The sequence below is a fragment of the Salvelinus namaycush genome, unplaced genomic scaffold (assembly GCF_016432855.1).
Source record: "Salvelinus namaycush isolate Seneca unplaced genomic scaffold, SaNama_1.0 Scaffold308, whole genome shotgun sequence".
In the NCBI taxonomy this organism is placed as follows: domain Eukaryota; kingdom Metazoa; phylum Chordata; class Actinopteri; order Salmoniformes; family Salmonidae; genus Salvelinus; species Salvelinus namaycush.
Window position 1 is genome coordinate 88,017 of NW_024059986.1, and position 21,984 is coordinate 110,000.

General features: G+C 43.9%; 1 protein-coding gene across 1 annotated transcript in view; it reads left to right on the plus strand.

Moving 5' to 3' along the window:
- LOC120039909 (gamma-aminobutyric acid type B receptor subunit 2-like) overlaps positions 1–21,984 on the plus strand; it is a 153,487-nt gene that overhangs the window by 17,827 nt on the left and 113,676 nt on the right. Inside the window, exons 3-6 of the mRNA XM_038985231.1 lie at positions 5,393–5,494; positions 15,667–15,732; positions 18,746–18,934; positions 19,628–19,870. Of these exons, the coding sequence (XP_038841159.1) occupies positions 5,393–5,494; positions 15,667–15,732; positions 18,746–18,934; positions 19,628–19,870 (600 nt within the window). The remainder of the gene's footprint in view (positions 1–5,392; positions 5,495–15,666; positions 15,733–18,745; positions 18,935–19,627; positions 19,871–21,984) is intronic.

The window sequence follows — 21,984 nt, forward strand, 5'->3', positions numbered from 1 at the left end:
TACAGCAACTACTACAGTATAGTACAGTCCACAAAAATACTACAGCAACTACTACATTATAGTACAGTCCACAAAAATACTACAGCAACTACTACAGTATAGTACATTCCACAAAAATACTACAGTAACTACTACATTATAGTACAGTCCACAAAAATACTACAGCAACTACTACAGTATAGTACAGTCCACAAAAATACTACAGCAACTACTACAGTATAGTACAGTCCACAAAAATACTACAGTAACTACTACAGTATAGTGCAGTCCGTAAAAATACTGCAGTATAGTACAGTACGCAAAAATACTAAAGTAAATACTGCAGTATACTACAATCCCAAAAACACTACTGTAAATACTACAGTGATTCAGAGGGGTTGGGTTAAATACAGAAGACACATTTCAGTTGTACAGCTGACTAGGTATCCCCCTTTCCTTTACAGTATACTACAATCCGCAAACAACTATATTCATTACTATTGTACCTATAGTTTTTTTTAAATACAGTATTTATACTATAGTTAACTGTAAATACTACAGCATACTACAGTAAACACTACAGTAAAATTCACAAAAACACTACAGTGAATACTATAGTACTTATACCATAGTTTACTATAGTATTTTTTTCATGTGGAGTTGTCCAACATTAGCTCAATGCTCTGCTATGTGTAGACAACATCTTGGCAAAGTTACTGGATCAATACAAGCTGGTTTTGCTCTTCAGGAACAATATGTTGGAGCAGACAAGCTAATACATTTTGTTCTGATGCTGTCAAGGATCTACAGGCCTAAATCAGACATAAACAAGGAGACACTTGAATACACTGACAGACGGTTTCTCAAGAGCTTTTCCATTTGATAGATGTCATGTTCCTTCTATTCCCGCAGTGGACAAATCCATCTGCGGCCCCACAGAATGTCTGTGTGTGAGTGAGTGTATGTGTGTGTGTGTTTGTGTGTGTGTGTGCATGTGCATGTGCATGCGCACGAGCTTACTCACATTCCTACGTGTGTGTTTATCGAACCGGCTTAGTTCAACAGTACATTTTGTCATAGCTGTTGAGAATTGAGCATAGAGGAATTGGTGGTTGAGCTATAGCTAGCAGTTTGTGAGGCCAATAGAATGAATCAGGGAGAATGAGTGTGCCCTGGTTGTGTCTTTATGGCACCCTACTCCCTACAGTGTGTAGTACACTTCTTTTGACCAGAGGCTTATGGGTTTCCTGATGGGCCCTGGTGAAAAGTACTTATTAGGGAATAGGGTGCCATTTGGAACACAGCCATAGTCCACAGAAAGATGACCCACTACGGGAGTCAACATGGCACAGGGAGGCAAACCTCTTTCTCTTCACATTATCATCTACCCCCCACGTCCATTACCTACCACTGTGTTGGCTCAATGCATCAACTATATAGTAGCTTCCCAATGAATAGAGGGTAGGGGGCCAATATGTCCTAGATATGCTGTTTACAAGTGAAGTACACAGATACACATATGCATTAACACACAGACACCCCAAACACAAAATTACTGACTCACGCCTCGTGGCTCTTAAAGCCTTTTTCACCTTAGCATTTAACACCATAGTACCCTCCAAAATCGTCATTAAGCTCACCCTGGGTCTCGACCCCGCCCTGTGCAACTAGGTCCTGGACTTCCTGACGGGCCACCCCCAGGTGGTGAGGGTAGGTAACAACATCTCCACCCCGCTGATCCTCAACACTGGGGCCCCACAGGGTGCGTTCTCAGCCTTCTCCTGTACTCCCTGTTCACCCATGACTGCGTGGCCATGCACGCCTCCAACTCAATCATCAAGTTTGCAGACGACACTACAGTGGTAGGCTTGATTACCAACAACGACGAGACGGCCTACAGGGAGGAGGTGAGGGCCCTCGGAGTGTGGTGTCAGGAAAATAACCTCACACTCAATGTCAACAAAACAAAGGAGATGATCGTGGACTTCAGGAAACAGCAGAGGGAGCAGCCCCCCTATCCACATCGACGGGACAGTAGTGGAGAAGGTGGAAAGTTTTAGGTTCCTCGGCGTACACATCAAGGACAAACTGAAATTGTCCACCCAAACAGACAGTGTGGTGAAGAAGGCGCAGCAGCGCCTCTTCAACCTCAGGAGGCTGAAGAAACTTTTACAGATGCACAATCGAGAGCATCCTGTCGGGCTGTATCACCGCCTGGTACAGCAACTGCTCCGCCACAACCGTAAGGCTCTCCAGAGGGTAGTGAGGTCTGCACAACGCATCACCGGGGGCAAACTACCTGCCCTCCAGAACACCTACACCACCCGATGTCACAGGAAGGCCAAAAAGATCATCAAGGACAACAACCACCCGAGCCACTGCCTGTTCACCCCGCTATCATCCAGAAGGCGAGGTCAGTACAGGTGCATCAAAGCGGGGACCGAGAGACTGAAAACAGCTTCTATCTCAAGGCCATCAGACTGTTAAACAGCCATTACTAACATTGAGTGGCTGCTGCCAACATACCGATTCATCTCTAGCCACTTTAAAAATGAAAAATTGATGTAATAAATGTATCTCTAGCCACTCTATACCATCTACTGCATCTTGCCTATGCCGTTCGGCCATCACTCATTCATATATTTTTATGTACATATTCGTATATTCTTATTCATTCATTTAAACTTGTGTATAAGGTAGTTGTTGTGAAATGGTCGGAACTAGAAGCACAAGCATTTCGCTACACTCGCATTAACATCTGCTAACCATGTGTATGTGACAAATAAAATTTGATTTGATTTGATTTGACCTGCCTAGATATTGCTGTAGTACACTGTAGCATTTCCTGTAGCTGACTCACAATGCTTCCTGTTTATGTGTCTATTCTGGTTCACTTGACAGGTCACTGCCGGGTTAACTTTCATCACATCACACTGTAGTGTACTCAACCCCCCCGCCCCCCGCTCCAGGGCTGGGCCTAACCCTCCTAACCCTCTGGAGTTCCCCTCTCGCCTCGACGGCTGGTTAGCCTTCTGCTGCAGACCTCCTCTCTGCAGCGCTGGAGCCCTGCAGCCCCTCTGTTTAAATCCTCACTTTAAGAGATCCCGCCCCCCGTGGGTTCTCTCTCTCTCTCTCTCTCTCTCTCTCTCTCTCTCTCTCTCTCTCTCTCTCTCTCTCTCTCTCTCTCTCGCTCGCTCTCTCTCTCTCTCTCTCTCTCTCTCTCTCTCGCTCTCTCTCGCTCTCTCTCTCTCTGTCTCTCTGTCTCTCTGTCTCTCTCTCTCTGTCTCTCTCTCTCTCTCTCTCGCGCTCTCTCTCTCTCTCTCTCTCTCTCTCTCTCTCTCTCTCTCTCTCTCTCTCTCTCTCTCTCTCTCTCTCTCTCTCTCAATTTAGATTCAAAGGGCTTTATTGGAATGGGAAACATAATTTCTAATTGTTTATTTCACGTTTGTTTATTTTAAATTGCACTTGCTTTGGCAATGTAAACATAACAATAAACATTACACTCATAAATGTTTTAAAATAATATTAAATGTTATATTATGGCTAGTGTTGTAAAAAATTGCAAATAGTTTAAGTACTAAAGGGAAAATAAATAAACATAAATATGGGTTGTATTTACAATGGTGTTTGTTCTTCACTGGTTGACCTTTTCTTGTGGCAACAGGTCACAAATCTTGCTGCTGTGATGGAACACTGGTATTTCACCCAATAGACATGGGAGTTTATCAAAATTGCTTTTCAAATTCCTTGTGGGTCTATGTAATCTGAGGGAAATATGTGTCTCTAATATGGTCATACATTTGGCAGGAGGTTAGGAAGTGCAGCCCGGTTTCCACCTCATTTTGTGGGCAGTGTGCACATAGCCTGTCTTCTCTTGAGAGCCAGGTCTGCCTATGGCAGCCTCTCCCAATAGTAAGGCTATGCTTACTGAGTCTGTACATAGTCAAAGCTTTCCTTAGTTTTGGGTCAGTCACAGTGGTCAGGTATTCTGCCACTGTGTACTCTCTGTTTAGGGCCAAATAGCATTCCAGTTTGCTCTGTTTTTTTGTAAATTCTTTCCAATGTGTCAAGTAATGATATTTTTCTTTTCTCATGATTTGGTTGGGTCTAATTGTGTTGCTGCACTGGGGCTCTGTGGGGTCTGTTTGTGTTTGTGAACAGAGCCCCAGGACCAGCTTGCTTAGGGGACTCTTCTCCAGGTTCATCTCTATGTAGGTGATGGCTTTGTTATGGAAGGTTTGGGAATCGCTTCCTTTTAGGTGGTTACAGAATATAACGTCTCTTTTTCAGGATTTTGATCATTAGCGCGTATCGTCCTAATTCTGCTCATCATGCATTATTTGGTATTTTACGTTGAACACAGAGGATGTTTTTGCAGAATCCTGCATGCATAGTCTCAATTTGGTGTTTGTCCTATTTTGTGAATGATTGGTTTGTGAGTGGACCCCAGACTTCACAAACATAGAGGGAAATGGGTTCTATACCTGATTAAAGTATTTCTGGACAGATCCTAATTGGTGATGATGAATTTTATCTTCCTTTTCACTCTTTTCACTCGTACACACCTGGGTCTACTATGAGACACACTTTTCAGTATACATGACCTCCTAAGCAAAGATCTTTCTGATGTGTCAGCAGTAACAGATGCATGTTTTCCCCCAGAGTGCCTAAAAGACCACTACTCTCCCAGGGTTAAGTCCACATTAGCTCAGCAACATTAGCTAAGGAACACATGGAGCTCACTTCCTCCTCGGTTTAATATCGAGTGCTTGAGACTCAATGGGAACCAAGAGGCAATTTTCTTGAGCCTAATTTATATTCTAACGTATTAATTGACAATTACAAATGGTTTCAGCTGGGGGGGATACTGAGACTAAACTAATGGAGAAATAACTGATGTCTGTCCAAGTCTCAGTAGGGGTGCAGGGTTCACTGGAGGTTGTCCACAGGCAGGCATGCTTCCGGGCTGGCACCCTATTCCCTATGTAGTTTACTAGTTTTGACCAGGACAAAAGAAGTGCACTATATAAGAATAGGGTGCCATTTGGGATACAGACACCGTCTTCACAAAGTTAATCAGAGAACAGTGGAGAACAGTGCAATTAGACCTTACTGTATCTCTGGGTGGATATCCCCAGCTAGTAACCTACTGTCTGGTCTAAGGTACTCTCAAGGTTTCTTCCTACCCAAGGTGTTATTGCTTGCCACTGTCTATCGCCTCTGCTCGCCCTCTTTGGTGTGTAGGCCCGCATTGCTGTTAGTAAGCACTTTGTCCCAAATATATCTTTAAAAAGCACTATTCAAATAAGACCTGATATGACATGATGTCTCATTATCCCCCCCACTCTATCTCTCCCTCTCTCTCTCCCTCTCCCTCTCTCTCTATCTCTCTCCCTTTATCTGTCTCTCCCAGGTGAGGAATGACTTGACCAATGAGCTGGAAAAGGCGGACATCCAGATCGCTGACACCGAGAGCTTCTCCAACGACCCCTGTGTCAACGTCAAGAAGCTGAAGGTGAGTGATCCACAGAACCAGGTACAGTACAGCATAGGTACTTAGTGTACTGTGGAACCAGACCAGAACCCCTTAGGAATGAAAGTAATGAGTGTCTCGTGTTGATCTTGATATTACTGTAGTAGCACCCGGTATGTTTCTAAGACCTTCCTGTATTCACTGGAGTAAATGAACTGGAGGTCACACACATCAGATGTACTGCATTTTACAGTACCAAGACCAGTATTCCTCTTCCTCAATACTGGTTGACACTGGTGTGTCTTAATGCGGTTATTTCAGTAGTTCTGAGAGTTTGGACAGTTACCCATAATGACCTGCTGCTGTTATTCACACGCGCACACACACACTAGCTGTGACCCTGTGAGCCCAAAGTGGAGCTGCAGTGGCCGATTATAGTCTTAGACAACACTGTCTAACGCCCTCACTCCCCAGGCTTCTCAGCCCTCACAACACTGTCTAACGCCCTCACTCCCCAGGCTTCTCAGCCCTCACAACACTGTCTAAGCCCCTCACTCCCCAGGCTTCTCAGCCCTCACAACACTGTCTAAGCCCCTCACTCCCCAGGCTTCTCAACCCTCATAACACTGTCTAACGCCCTCACTCCCCAGGCTTCTCAGCCCTCACAACACTGTCTAAGCCCCTCACTCCCCAGGCTTCTCAGCCCTCACAACACTGTCTAAGCCCCTCACTCCCCAGGCTTCTCAGCCCTCACAACACTGTCTAACGCCCTCACTCCCAAGGCTTCTCAGCCCTCACAACACTGTCTAACGCCCTCACTCCCCAGGCTTCTCAGCCCTCACAACACTGTCTAAGCCCCTCACTCCCCAGGCTTCTCAGCCCTCACAACACTGTCTAAGCCCCTCACTCCCCAGGCTTCTCAGCCCTCACAACACTGTCTAACGCCCTCACTCCCCAGGCTTCTCAGCCCTCACAACACTGTCTAAGCCCCTCACTCCCCAGGCTTCTCAGCCCTCACAACACTGTCTAAGCCCCTCACTCCCCAGGCTTCTCAGCCCTCACAACACTGTCTAAGCCCCTCACTCCCCAGGCTTCTCAGCCCTCACAACACTGTCTAAGCCCCTCACTCCCCAGGCTTCTCAGCCCTCACAACACTGTCTAAGCCCCTCACTCCCCAGGCTTCTCAGCCCTCACAACACTGTCTAAGCCCCTCACTCCCCAGGCTTCTCAGCCCTCACAACACTGTCTAAGCCCCTCACTCCCCAAGCCTCTCGGCTCTCTGATCAACTCACATCACATAAGAGCTGGCGAAGGCTCACACAGACACTCTCTCTCTTTCTCTCTCTGACACGCACACACACACACACACAAACACACACACAGAGAAAGAGAACTATGAGCCTTTCTATAATATACATGTACTTGTGTAAAGCTGACATTTTAAACTGATCAGAGTTAAAAATGCAAATTATCCTTCGTCTCGCAATGCTTTAAAGCCCTCTCTTTGGAACGGGACAGGCTGTGACAGCTCTGACACATGATTGGATAACTCCTCTCTCATCTCTCCATTCGGTTGCCTGTCCCCCTGTTTCCATGTAATGTGATAAGAAACGGTGACACATATCAGTCAGTCTGGAGCAGGAAGTGTTGCCATGGCGTCTGGTATGATGTGTGTAGCCACCAATAGACTGTAGTTTACATCTGCAGTAGTGATGGGATTCCTAGAGAGAGAGCAGCAGTCAGATGCTGTCTATGGTGTTGAAACAGACAACCACCATCAGATAGGAACTGTACTGTACAGGGACTGTTTCTCTTGTGTGTCTGTGTCTCTTTCTTTCTCTTTATCTCCCATGCACTCTGTCTAGCCTCTTTCTTTCCTCACTCGCTCTCTCTCTCAATTCAATTCAATTTCAATTGAAAGGCTTTATTGGCATGGGAAACATATGTTATGATTGCCAAAGCAAGTGAAGTCTCTCTCTATATATATATCTCTCGCGCTGTCTCTCTTTTTCTCATATACTCTATCTCCCATCTCTCTGTCTCTCGCTCTCTTTCATATTCACTTGTCTTTTTCTCTCCTTTTCTTTCTCTCTCTTTCTTTCCATATGTCTCTCTCAGGCGCCCGCACGCACACACACACGCACACACACACACACAAGTAAAGCTCCTCAGAATGGATTAAGAACAGAGAGGTAGCTGTCAGGAGCACACCACAGGAAACGCATGTCTCTGTGGAGAAGCTGTGGCCATGTACCAGAGGTGTATACATTAAGAACTAACCGGAAGAAAACGTGACGTAAAATAAAATGACTAACCTACACTTTTCCAATAACAAACGCTAGTTTTCGTTGCAAAACGTTTTGCTATAGGTTTGCTACGGTGTGCACTCATGAATACACTGACTCCAGCCATATCACAAAACTCAGTAACATCTTCAATGGAATTACTGTTTGATCAACTAAAGATAATACTGACAATCAAACCAAGACTCGCAATAACCAACACTGCTACTTCCAGCACTAATACCATTACTAGTGTGTCAGACACTTTATTGCCTGTTATGGCATAAACATTTTGGGAGCCACACGCCATTGTCCACTCGGCAACATTTTCCTACCTGTGCTTTCAAATTGATGTAGTACCTTTGGTATTCCTAAGTCCCTGAATAGCTGAGAACTGCAGTATGTGTTTCTCATAACACTGCTGCCCCTGGTTCTAACTCATCAGTATCACACCTCTTCTCACGACACTGCTGCCCCTGGTTCTAACTCATCAGTATCACACCTCTTCTCACGACACTGCTGCCCCTGGTTCTAAATCATCAGTATCACACCTCTTCTCACGACACTGCTGCCCTTGGTTCTAACTTATCGGTATCACACCTCTTTGTTTAGACTAATCCAGTGGTTGGATGGCAATACATCTCCTAATGTATCTGTAATACTCACGTAATGCCTTACTATAAGATCAGGGGTCTTCAACTGTCTCCTGTCCTGGAGAGCTATTGAGTGGGCAGGTTTTTGTTACAGCCCAGCACTAACACACCGGATTAAACTGGTCACGGTCCAGACTGAAAATCACATCGGTCAGTCGGTTGTTTGACACAGGTGTTTTAGTATTGAACATTAGACAATGTCCATTATTAGATCTAGTAAAGGCTCTTGATATGGAGTAATCATCAAAGCCAGACGTGAAGGTACTGTAATGGGTAGGACAGTGTCAGTCTATTAAACAGATAGACGTGCTCATGAACAGGCCTAGTTTGCCTCATACAGGCTATGTCCCAAATGGCATCCTTTGACCATGTGCCCTGGTCAATGTAGTGCACTATATAGGGAATAGGGTGGCATTTGGGACACAGCCTCAGGTTTTAGTAAAGCCGTGTAATCATGCCTAGTGTTGTGTTACACATCCTCATTGTGTTTGTAGTGTTACTACATTAACCCAAGAGTAAAGTGACTAACAGCATCGCCAGCATGGATTAATCAACTGTCTGGGAAGCTGCTGCCATTACAGTGAAGCTGCTGCCATTACAGTGAAGCTGCTGCCACCCGACCTGAAAGTGAATAAAAATAGCCATAACAAAACTCCATCCCAGAGACCAGCAGGACACAAACAGAACAACCTTTAAGCAGCTACATGCAACAGTTCCACCTGCAACAGGTGCCACATGTCAATTAGAGATCAGTAGTACAAATTTAGAATACTCACAATAAAACTCTGAGACCTTCAGTCCAGGGTCCAGTTTTCCAACCGCGGGACCCAATCTGATGCCCAATCCCCCCCTGGTTCCAGGGCAGAGGATGGTGGATATTACCAGGTCTCTCTGGGCCGGTATTGTCCATATTCAGTTCCCTCACAGCTGGAGACATTTGAGTTAAGTGCCTTCCTCCAGGGAACAAGGGCACCATTCAGGCCTGGGAGGAACAGAGCCCTGCGAGAGCCAGGTTCAAGCTGAGCCAAGGGGCTCTGAAAAAGACAAGTGTCTGCAAAGCAGAGTGGTCCACACAGAACCCCCAACTACTCTGCTTACTCCCAGCATGCACGCTGGCTCTGATGAGTACGGTCCACCATGGCATTGTAGGTATTGTGGGGAAAAGTGGCCTTTTGATTGGGGCTTCTGTAGCGATAAGAGAAAGCAGGTGGTGACTGTGGACCACACGCCATGCCGGGTTGTACGGAGGGAAAATCACCCATGGAGGTACTATAGAGGTATAGAGGGCTGTTACGGCTAATAAACCTATACAATTTGTGGTTACAGCCTTGGCATTTCAAGACCCTTTTCATTTTGTAAGGCATTGGATGTGTGTTTTACTTTGACCCATAAACAACCTAGAATTACATGACCAGAAATACAGAAGTGGTTGGTTTTTCATCGCATTTTATTTCCCGTTGGAATTATGTTCTGAGTGTGTTACGCATAGCGTGTTTATTGGATCTGAAACATACTGATATGTAGCATTATAATCCTATTTAGTTCATCCAACACCCTGAGGCCATTGGAGCTGTGATGACAGAGGCTGGTGACTCCCCACTGATAAATGGATATGTGACATGTGTAGAATGTCTCAGCTTGGCTTGAGTAACGGTCTATTGAACTTAAATCATTATTCAGTATAAAGGGTCAGATCCAAGGCGCAGAGAGACACAGCTGGTGTGTTGGCAGAGTGAATGGCAGAACTTGTATTAGTCACTAGTCAGAGGACACACAAGCTAAGATAATGCATTTGTATCGTTAACAATCTACAGTGCCTTCAGAAAGTATTCACACCATTTCGTTGTGTAACAAAGTGGGATTCAAATGGATTAAATTGTCATTTTATTTCAACAATCTAGACAAACTACTCTGTGATGTCAAAGTGGGGGAAAAAATCTCTATATTTATTTTTTTACATTTATGGTAAATAAAACACTAATATACTGTATCTTGATTAGATAAGTATTCAACCCCCTGAGTCAATACATGTTAAAATCACCTTTGGTAGCGATTACACCCGCCCACAACCGCAGGGCTCTCCAGAGGGGGGTGCGGTCTGCAAAACTACCTGCCCTCCAGGACACCTACAGCACCCGTTGTCACAGGAAGACCAAAAAGGTCATCAAGGACAACAACCACCCGAATCACTGCCTGTTCACACCGCTATCATCCAGAAGGCGAGGTCAGTACAGGTGCATCAAAGCTGGGACAGAGATTGACAAACAGCTTCTATCTCAAGGCCATCAGACTGTTAAACAGCAGTCACTAACTCAGAGAGGCTGCTGCCTACATTGAGACACAATCACTGGACACTTTAATAAATGGATCACTAGTCACTTTAATAATGCCACTTTAATAATGTTTACATATTTTGCATTACTCATCCCATAATCCAAAGTGTAATTAATAACTGCACCATGCTCAAAGGGATATTCAATGTCTATTTTTATTTTATTTCTACCCATGTACCAATAGGTGTCCTTCTATGCGAACATTTGGGAAACCTCCCTGGTCCCTGATTGAAAATGTGCTTCAAATTCAATGCTTGACTGAGGGACCTTACAGATAATTGTATGTGTGGGATACAGAGATGAGGTAGTCATTAAACAATCATGTTAAACACCATTATTGCAACTTAGTATGTGAATTGTTAAGCAAATGTAGGCGTGCCACAACAAAGGGTTTGAATACTTAATGACATTTCAGCTTTTCATTTTGTATTCATTTGTAAACATTTCTAAAAACATAATTCCACTGACTTTATTGAGTATTGTGCATAGATCAGGGACACAAAATCTAAATGTAATACCTGAAATAAAATGTAGGCTGTAACACAACAAAATGTGGAAAAAGTCAAGGGGTGTGAACACTTTCTGAAGACACTGTATGTTTCCAAAATGGCCCGTTTTTCTCGTTTACATCACACGAAATGATGGCCTTCTAAAAAGAGCGAAAAGTTTACAGTTGAAGTTAGGTCATTTTACTGATGACAAAATAATGTACGTTGTGAAATATATATATGTATACTACCGGTCAAAAGTTAGAAATGTCCTTGTTTTTGAAAGAAAATTAAAAAAATTAAACATCAAATTGATCAGAAATACAGTGTAGATATTGTTAATATTGTAAATGACTATTGTAGCTGGAAAGGGCAGAATTTTTATGGAATATCTACATAGGTGTACAGTGGCCCATTATCAGCAACCATCACTCATGTGTTCCAATGGCACGCTGTGTTAGCTAATCAAAGTTTTTAATTTTAAAAGGCTAATTGATCATTAGAAAACCCTTTTGCAATTATGTTAGCACAGCTGAAAACTGTTGTTATGATTAAAGAAGCAATAAAATTGGCCTTCTTTAGACTAGTTGAGTATCTGGAACATCAGTATTTGTGGGTTCAATTACAGGCTCAAAATGGCCAGAAGCAAAGAACTTTCTTCTGAAACTCGTCAGTCTATTCTTGTTCTGAGAAATGAAGGCTATTCCATGCGAGACATTGCCAAGAAACTGAAGATCTCGTACAACGCTGTGTACTACTCCCTTAACAGAACAGTGCAAACTGGCTCTAACCAGAATAGAAAGAGGAGTGGGAGGCCCCGATGCACAACTGAGCAAGAGAACAAGTACATTAGAGTGTCTAGTTTGAGAAACAGACGCCTCACAAGTCTTCAACTGGCAGCTTCATTAAATAGTACCTACAAAACACCAGTCTCAACATCAACAGTGAAGAGGTGACCTTCTAGGCAGAGTTCCTCTGTCCAGTGTCTGTTCTTTTGCCCATCTTAATCTTTTCTTTTAATTGGCCAGTCTGAGATATTACTTTTTCTTTGCAACTCTGCCTAGAAGGCCAGCATCCCAGAGTTGCCTCTTCACTGTTGACGTGCTTTTTAATGGTGTAAGGGGAAATTATTTATCGGAAATTGCAAAGGACTGTTCACCCATACTGTGGTTTTAGCTGGATATAAATACAGTTGAAGTCGGACGTTTACATACACTTAGGTTGGAGTGATTAAAACTCGTTTTTCAACCACTCCACAAATTTCTTGTTAACTAACTATAGGTTTGGCAAGTCGGTTAGGAATTCTACTTTGTGCATGACACAAGTCATTTTTCCAAAAATTGTTTACAGACAGATTATTTCACTTATCATTCACTGTATCACAATTCCAGTGGGTCAGAAGTACACTAAGTTGACTGTGCCTTTAAACAGCATGGAACATTTTAGAAAATTATGTCATAGCTTTAGAAGCTTCTGATAGGCTAATTCACATAATTTGAGTCAATTGGAGGTGTACCTGTGGATGTATTTCAAGGCCTAACTTCAAACTCAGTGTCTCTTTGCTTGACATCATGGGAAAATCTAAATAAATCAGCCAAGACCTCAGAAAAAAAATTGTAGACCTCCACAAGTCTGCTTCATCATTTCGAGCAAACGCCTGAAGGTACCACGTTCATCTGTACAAACAATAGTACGCAAGTATAAACACCATGGGACCACGCAGTCGTCATACCACTCAAGAAGGAGACGCGTTCTGTCTCCTAGAGATGAATGTACTTTGGTGCGAAAAGTGCAAATCAATCCCAGAATAGCAGCAAAGGACCTTGTGAAGATGCTGGAGGAAACAGGTACAAAGGTATCTATATCCACAGTAAAACGAGTCCTATATTGACATAACCTGAAAAGCCGCTCAGCGAGGAAGAAGCTACTGCTCCAAAACCGCCATAAAAAAGCCAGACTACGGTTTGCAACTGCACATGGGGACAAAGATCATACTTTTTGGAGAAATGTCTTCTGGTCTGATGAAACAAAAATAGAACTGTTTGGCCATAATGACCATCGTTATGTTTGGAGGAAAAAGGGGGAGGCTTGCAAGCAGAAGAACACCATCCCAACCGTGAAGCACGGGGGTGGCAGCATCATGTTGTGGGGGTGCTTTGCTGCAGGAGGGACTGATGCACTTCACAAAATAGATGGCATCGTGAGGTAGGAAAATTATGTGGATATATTGAAGCAACACCTCAAGACATCAGTCAGGAAGTTAAAGCTTGGTCGCAAATGGGTCTTCCAAATGGACAATGACCCCAAGCATACTTCCGAAGTTGTGGCAAAATGGCTTAAGGACAACAAAGTCAAGGTATTGAGTGGCCATCACAAATCCACAAATCCATCACAATCCTATAGAGAATTTGTGTGCAGAACTGAAAAAACGTGTGCGAGCAAGGAGGCCAACAAACCTGACTCAGTTACACCAGCTCTGTCAGGAGGAATGGGCCAAAATTCACCCAACTTATTGTGGGAAGCTTGTGGAAGGCTACCCGAAACATTTGATCCAAGTTCAACAATTTAAAGGCAATGCAACCAAATACTAACTGAGTGTATGTAAACTTCTGACCCACTGGGAATGTGATGAAAGAAATAAAAGCTGAAATAAATCATTCTCTCTGCTATTATTCTGACATGTCACATTCTTAAAATAAAGTGGTGATACTAACTGTCCTAAGACAGGGAATTTCTACTAGGATTAAATGTCAGGAATTGTGAAAACTGAGTTTAAATGTATTTGGCTAAGGTGTATGTAAACTTCCGACTTCAACTGTACATCCTCAGTCAAAACGGACCTTTTCTAGACTTGATACATGTGTTACTACCTTAGTGTACATCCTAAATGGCACCCTGTTCCCTACATAGTGCCCTTCTTTTGACAGGGCCAAAAGGGGATAGGGAGAAGGGTACCAGTTGTGTTTTGATAGACATGCACAATCCCGCATTCGAGTCAAGCATCACTCCTATCCCCTTCCTTCCTGTATCAAGATTTGATCACATGGTTTTTGTGTGATTGTATGGGTTGGGGAGGTCTATGCAGTTCATCACCAATGTAGAGTGGTGACAGACAGATTGCTGTTGTCAGAGGCAGAGATGGGAACCTCAGACTTCAATCCTCGCTACTCAAAGCTCCTGCTACTTTGAGGAGGTGGTGAACTATTTACTGACTCAATTCCATGTAGATCTCTCCTCTCTGGCCCTGTGGATAGGAAACAATTCTCTCCGCTGACACTAATGGCTGTGTTGTTATGGAATGACACTTTGTGGCTTGATATTGCAGCCTCTGCCCTATAGCTAACAAACCAAGTGTATATCCCAAATGGCCATTTGGGACTTAGCCCAGCACCTATATCTACACCATCAGACCAGTTCCCTGTAGTCCTTACACTGATGAGGTGACAGTTACTTGTAGTCCTTACACTGATGAGGTGACAGTTACTTGTAGTCCTTACACTGATGAGGTAACAGTTACCTGTAGTCCTTACACTGATGAGGTGACAGTTACTTGTAGTCCTTACACTGATGAGGTGACAGTTACTTGTAGTCCTTACACTGATGAGGTGACAGTTACCTGTAGTCCTTACACTGATGAGGTAACAGTTACCTGTAGTCATTACACTGATGAGGTAACAGTTACCTGTAGTCCTTACACTGATGAGGTGACAGTTACCTGTAGTCCTTACACTGATGAGGTGACAGTTACCTGTAGTCCTTACACTGATGAGGTAACAGTTACCTGTAGTCATTACACTGATGAGGTGACAGTTACTTGTAGTCCTTACACTGATGAGGTAACAGTTACCTGTAGTCATTGCACTGATGAGGTGACAGTTACTTGTAGTCCTTACACTGATGAGGTAACAGTTACCTGTAGTCCTTACACTGATGAGGTGACAGTTACCTGTAGTCCTTACACTGATGAGGTGACAGTTACCTGTAGTCCTTACACTGATGAGGTGACAGTTACCTGTAGTCCTTACACTAATGAGGTGGCAATTACACTGATATCAGCATCTAGTGCCGATATCACCATTTATTTGAATGTGATAAAACAATCATATATATAATAATATAATACTATATAATAATATAATATATGTCATTTAGCAGCGTATGGCTGGTCCTGGGAATTGAACCAAATATCCTGGCATTACAAGCTTCAGGCTCGACCAACTGAGCTACAGAGAACCAAATGACAAAATTCTCGCACTAGGACAGCTGTTACATTTGTTTAGGAATTGTTAATGTGGTGATATTTGCATAGCACATCTCATACTGCACAGTACAGAGTCTTCAGACAGAGACTAGAATATGTATGTTATGCAAAGTGTACTATTGTGATGTGATTGCTGCTAATGATTAGCTGCTTGTAGCGGAAGGCTAACCCTTTTGTCTGTTATGCCATCTCTTTAGGATAATGACGTAAGGATCATTATCGGACAGTTTGATGAGAACCTGGCCTCCAAAGTGTTCTGCTGTGTGAGTATTGTTTGTATATATACACACACACACACACACACTCCCACGCACGCACGCACACACACACACACACACACACACACACACACACACACACACACACACACACACACACACACACACACACACACACACACACACACACACACACACACACACACACACACACACATCAATTTGTCGAACATATAGGTGTGGCAGATGTTTCCAATGTATGGTATTATAACCATAACTACCATTATGAGTGTCAGTAAAATCTGAAATCCTATTCATACTGACATTAATGACTGATATCTCAGTGACCAGTGTCTTACAGAACATCATACCGCTGACATGACTGTCTCAGTGACCAGTGTCTTACAGAACATCATACCACTGACATGACTGACATTACTGCCTCAGTGACCAGTGTCTTACAGAACATCATACCACTGACATGACTGTCTCAGTGACCAGTGTCTTACAGAACATCATACCACTGACATGACTGTCTCAGTGACCAGTGTCTTACAGAATATCATACCACTGACATGACTGACATGCGTGTCTCCGTGACCAGTGTCTTACAGAACATCATACCACTGACATGACTGTCTCAGTGACCAGTGTCTTACAGAATATCATACCACTGACATGACTGACATGACTGTCTCAGTGACCAGTGTCTTACAGAATATCATACCACTGACATGACTGATATGACTGCCTCAGTGACCAGTGTCTTACAGAACATCATACCACTGACATGGCTGTCTCAGTGACCAGTGTCTTACAGAACAGCATACCACTGACATGACTGTCTCAGTGACCAGTGTCTTACAGAACAGCATACCACTGACATGACTGTCTCAGTGACCAGTGTCTTACAGAACATCATACCACTGACATGACTGTCTCAGTGACCAGTGTCTTACAGAACATCATACCACTGACATGACTGTCTCAGTGACCAGTGTCTTACAGAACATCATACCACTGACATGACTGTCTCAGTGACCAGTGTCTTACAGAATATCATACCACTGACATGACTGACATGACTGTCTCAGTGACCAGTGTCTTACAGAATATCATACCACTGACATTACTGATATGACTGCCTCAGTGACCAGTGTCTTACAGAACAGCATACCACTGACATGACTGTCTCAGTGACCAGTGTCTTACAGAACATCATACCACTGACATGGCTGTCTCAGTGACCAGTGTCTTACAGAACAGCATACCACTGACATGACTGTCTCAGTGACCAGTGTCTTACAGAACAGCATACCACTGACATGACTGTCTCAGTGACCAGTGTCTTACAGAACATCATACCACTGACATGACTGTCTCAGTGACCAGTGTCTTACAGAACATCATACCACTGACATGACTGTCTCAGTGACCAGTGTCTTACAGAATATCATACCACTGACATGACTGACATGACTGTCTCAGTGACCAGTGTCTTACAGAATATCATACCACTGACATTACTGACATGACTGTCTCAGTGACCAGTGTCTTACAGAATATCATACCACTGACATGACTGATATGACTGCCTCAGTGACCAGTGTCTTACAGAACAGCATACCACTGACATGACTCTCAGTGACCAGTGTCTTACAGAACATCATACCACTGACATGGCTGTCTCAGTGACCAGTGTCTTACAGAACAGCATACCACTGACATGACTGTCTCAGTGACCAGTGTCTTACAGAACAGCATACCACTGACATGACTGTCTCAGTGACCAGTGTCTTACAGAACATCATACCACTGACATGACTGTCTCAGTGACCAGTGTCTTACAGAACATCATACCGCTGACATGACTGTCTCCGTGACCAGTGTCTTACAGAACATCATACCGCTGACATGACTGTCTCAGTGACCAGTGTTTTACAGAACAGCATACCACTGACATGGCTGTCTCAGTGACCAGCGTCTTACAGAATATCATACCACTGACATGGCTGACATGACTGTCTCAGTGACCAGTGTCTTACAGAATATCATACCACTGACATGACTGACATGACTGCCTCAGTGACCAGTGTCTTACAGAACAGCATACCACTGACATGACTGTCTCAGTGACCAGTGTCTTACAGAACATCATACCACTGACATGACTGTCTCAGTGACCAGTGTCTTACAGAATATCATACCACTGACATGACTGACATGACTGTCTCAGTGACCAGTGTCTTACAGAATATCATACCACTGACATGACTGACATGACTGTCTCAGTGACCAGTGTCTTACAGAACATCATACCACTGACATGACTGTCTCAGTGACCAGTGTCTTACAGAACATCATACCACTGACATGACTGACATGACTGTCTCAGTGACCAGTGTCTTACAGAACATCATACCACTGACATGACTGTCTCAGTGACCAGTGTTTTACAGAACATCATACCACTGAAATGACGGACATGACTGTCTCCGTGACCAGTGTCTTACAGAACATCATACCACTGAAATGACGGACATGACTGTCTCCGTGACCAGTGTCTTACAGAACATCATACCACTGACATGACTGTCTCAGTGACCAGTGTCTTACAGAACATCATACCACTGACATGACTGTCTCAGTGACCAGTGTCTTACAGAACATCATACCACTGAAATGACGGACATGACTGTCTCCGTGACCAGTGTCTTACAGAACATCATACCACTGACATGACTGTCTCAGTGACCAGTGTCTTACAGAATATCATACCACTGACATGACTGACATGACTGTCTCAGTGACCAGTGTCTTACAGAACATCATACCACTGACATGGCTGTCTGTAATGATTAACAATGTGTCTACGACAGATTACAATTTCAATGCAGACTGTTGTTTGACATAGAATATGTGTGCTTGTTGGTGCACGCGCACCCCGTGTATGTACGGTAGTGTGTGTGTGTGTAGTTGTTTGCATACACTGTATGTGGTGTGTGTTTGTATGGACACACCTGCATGTGTGTGTACTAACCAAACATCCTTCCCCCAGGCGTACAACCTGAACATGTATGGTAGTAAGTACCAGTGGATCATACCAGGCTGGTACCAGGGCAACTGGTGGGAGCAGGCCAACTCCACCAACTGCACCACCAGGAAGTTGCTGACTGCTATGGAGGGATACATCGCTGTGGACTTTGAACCCCTCAGCGCCAAACAGGTCAAGGGGATCTCTGGAAGGGTGAGTGTTCCTGATAAGAATTTTGATACACGGTATAGTGTATAACTGTTTTGCACCTGCGGGGTGAGGACTATTTACAAAGTATTACCTCAACTCACACATACTGTATGCTATAGAGATCACATTTGGTTTGCTTTGGAGCATGAGCGACATCAATACAGATTGGATCTAAATTTGTGAGCCAGTTTGCTACGGCAGGAAAATAATCCTGCAGCCACAGGAAATGTGAATTACTATGTGAATTATAATTAATGGACATTTTTGTAGTGGTTGATCCATTTTTCGTAAAATCAAGTCTGAAATTTCAAATTGGAAATTACAAAATCAGAAGGCCTTTTTAAACCTCAAATACACTACAAGTATTTAATTTTCTGGGTGATCAAATTATGATCCTACAGTATATCACCATAATTATTATAACTATCCCTGCAGCTTCCCAGGTCCTGCATTTAGGACGTTGATGGCTATTGTGGATGAAGTGCTTGTACCTGTTGCTTCTTAGCCAAAGGAGTCATTGTCCTGTATAGTGGGTAGAAGAAAAGCATTCTATCTAAGGATGTGTCCCAATGCCACATTATTCCCTATTCCCCCCATAGGGCTCTGGTGAAAAGTAATGCGCTATGTTGGGAATAGAGTGGCATTTGGGAGGCAACCTAAAATCTTATATTGTCCCCTCTCTCTCCCTACATTCAGACACCTAAAGAGTACGAGAGGGAGTACAGTAAAGAGCTGCAGCAGAAGGGGGTGGAGCCCTCGAAGTACCACGGCTTCGCCTACGACGGGATCTGGGTGATAGCTAAGACCCTGACCCGTGTCATGGACTTACTGCAGCACAAGGAGAGGCAGGACATGCACCACAACTTCACCGTGGACGACCGGGAGGTGGGCAGGCTGGTGCTGGACGTCATGAACGAAACCAACTTCTATGGTGTCACGGTGAGTCAATAGGCTTTCCCTGATATGAGGAAAAGGGCTAGCATCCTGTCCAGAGGGTATACCTGATCATCAAGTTGCCTCACGTTACAGAAACAGGAGACAGACTAGTGTCCTGTCCAGAGGGTATACATGATCATCAAGCTGCCTCACTGTCACGATCGTCGTCAGGGAAATGACCGGACCAAGTTGCAGCATGCTGTGTACATTTCTTTTATTGATAAATGTCGCCAACAAAACAAAGAACAAGGAAACGACCGTGAAGCTTACTTCGGCTATCATGCCACTAACAAAGACAACTACCCACAAATACCAAAAGGGAAAAAGGCTGCCTAAGTATGATTCCCAATCAGAGACAACGAATGACAGCTGTCCCTGATTGAGAACCATACCCGGCCAAAACATAGAAACAAAGAACATGGAGTTTCCCACCCGAGTCACACCCTGACCAACCAAACATAGAGAATAAAATTATCTCTACGGTCAGGGCGTGACACTCACGTTACAGAAACATGAGATAGACTAGCATCCTGTCCAGAGGGTATACCTGATCATCAAGCTGTCTCACGTTACAGAAACAGGAGACAGACTAGTGTCCTGTCCAGAGGGTATACCTGATCATCAAGCTGTCTCACGTTACAGAAACAGGAGACAGACTAGTGTCCTGTCCAGAGGGTATACCTGATCATCAAGCTGTCTCACGTTACAGAAACAGGAGACAGACTAGTGTCCTGTCCAGAGGGTATACCTGATCATCAAGCTGTCTCACGTTACAGAAACAGGAGACAGACTAGTGTCCTGTCCAGAGGGTATACCTGATCATCAAGCTGCCTTACGTTACAGAAACAGGAGATAGACTAGTGTCCTGTCCAGAGGGTATACATGATCATCAAGCTGCCTCACGTTACAGAAACAGGAGATAGACTAGTGTCCTGTCCAGAGGGTATACCTGATCATCAAGCTGCCTCACGTTACAGAAACAGGAGACAGACTAGTGTCCTGTCCAGAGGGTATACCTGATCATCAAGTTGCCTCACGTTACAGAAACAGGAGACAGACTAGTGTCCTGTCCAGAAACAGAAACTAGACTCCTGCTATACTGTATATGGGCCATTCTGGCTGGAACAAGGCATGCTTTGACATGAGCAAGAGTAATTGTGATTCGTCAGGGAACATTATCAATATTATAACGAATAACAACAATATACAGAAGACAGTTTTTTAAATCAAAAGTCAAGCTTTGTCATGACTGTGAGTATGTGTCTACTTTTCTATTCTATATTGACTCTCTACAGTATATATTTAATACATCATTCTTTCTACAATAAAACAGTTACATCAGGTGCCAAGTTGTGTTTATCTGAAGGAGGCTCAGACCTTCAAGTCTCTCCAGGTCAGAAGCAAGCCTTCAGTATTGAGGTCAGCCGTGTTATAGAGGGCCCAGCGTGAAACAACCTCTACAGTAACCAGGACTATGGAGTCCAACCTGGCCAGACCTTTCAGCAACAGCCGGGCCCTCCCCACTCCCACTGTGCCTCATCCTGATTCAATGACACACTAACACAAACAAATGTGTACACACACACACCGTCATGTTCTCAAGCACACACAGAGTGATGTACACATATGCACATGTGCACACACATACACATAGACACACACAAACATGCGTACACACACACACACACACACACACACACACACACACACACACACACACACACACACACACACACACACACACACACACACACACACACACACACACACACACACCTGATTCAACTCTGGAGAGCTGCTAGGCCAGGCACCAGCCACATTAATGTATATGAATACAGTAAAGAACTGTCAAAGGGGCACTTAAAGCAGACCTTTTTAATTGTAGTTCATTTTAGAGACCATTACCAACCTAATACAGAATATTGGTGGTTGAGCTCTCCCTATTGGTGGTTGGCTGTCCCTATTGGTGGTTGGCTGTCCCTATTGGTGGTTGGGCTGTTCCTTTTGGTGGTTAGGGCTGTCACTATGACAATCCCAGCGTTCTTATTGGCTATGCTTGTTACAAGCAACTTGCTTTTCACAACATGCAACCAAGCGCTACTGTGAGCACGCCACTT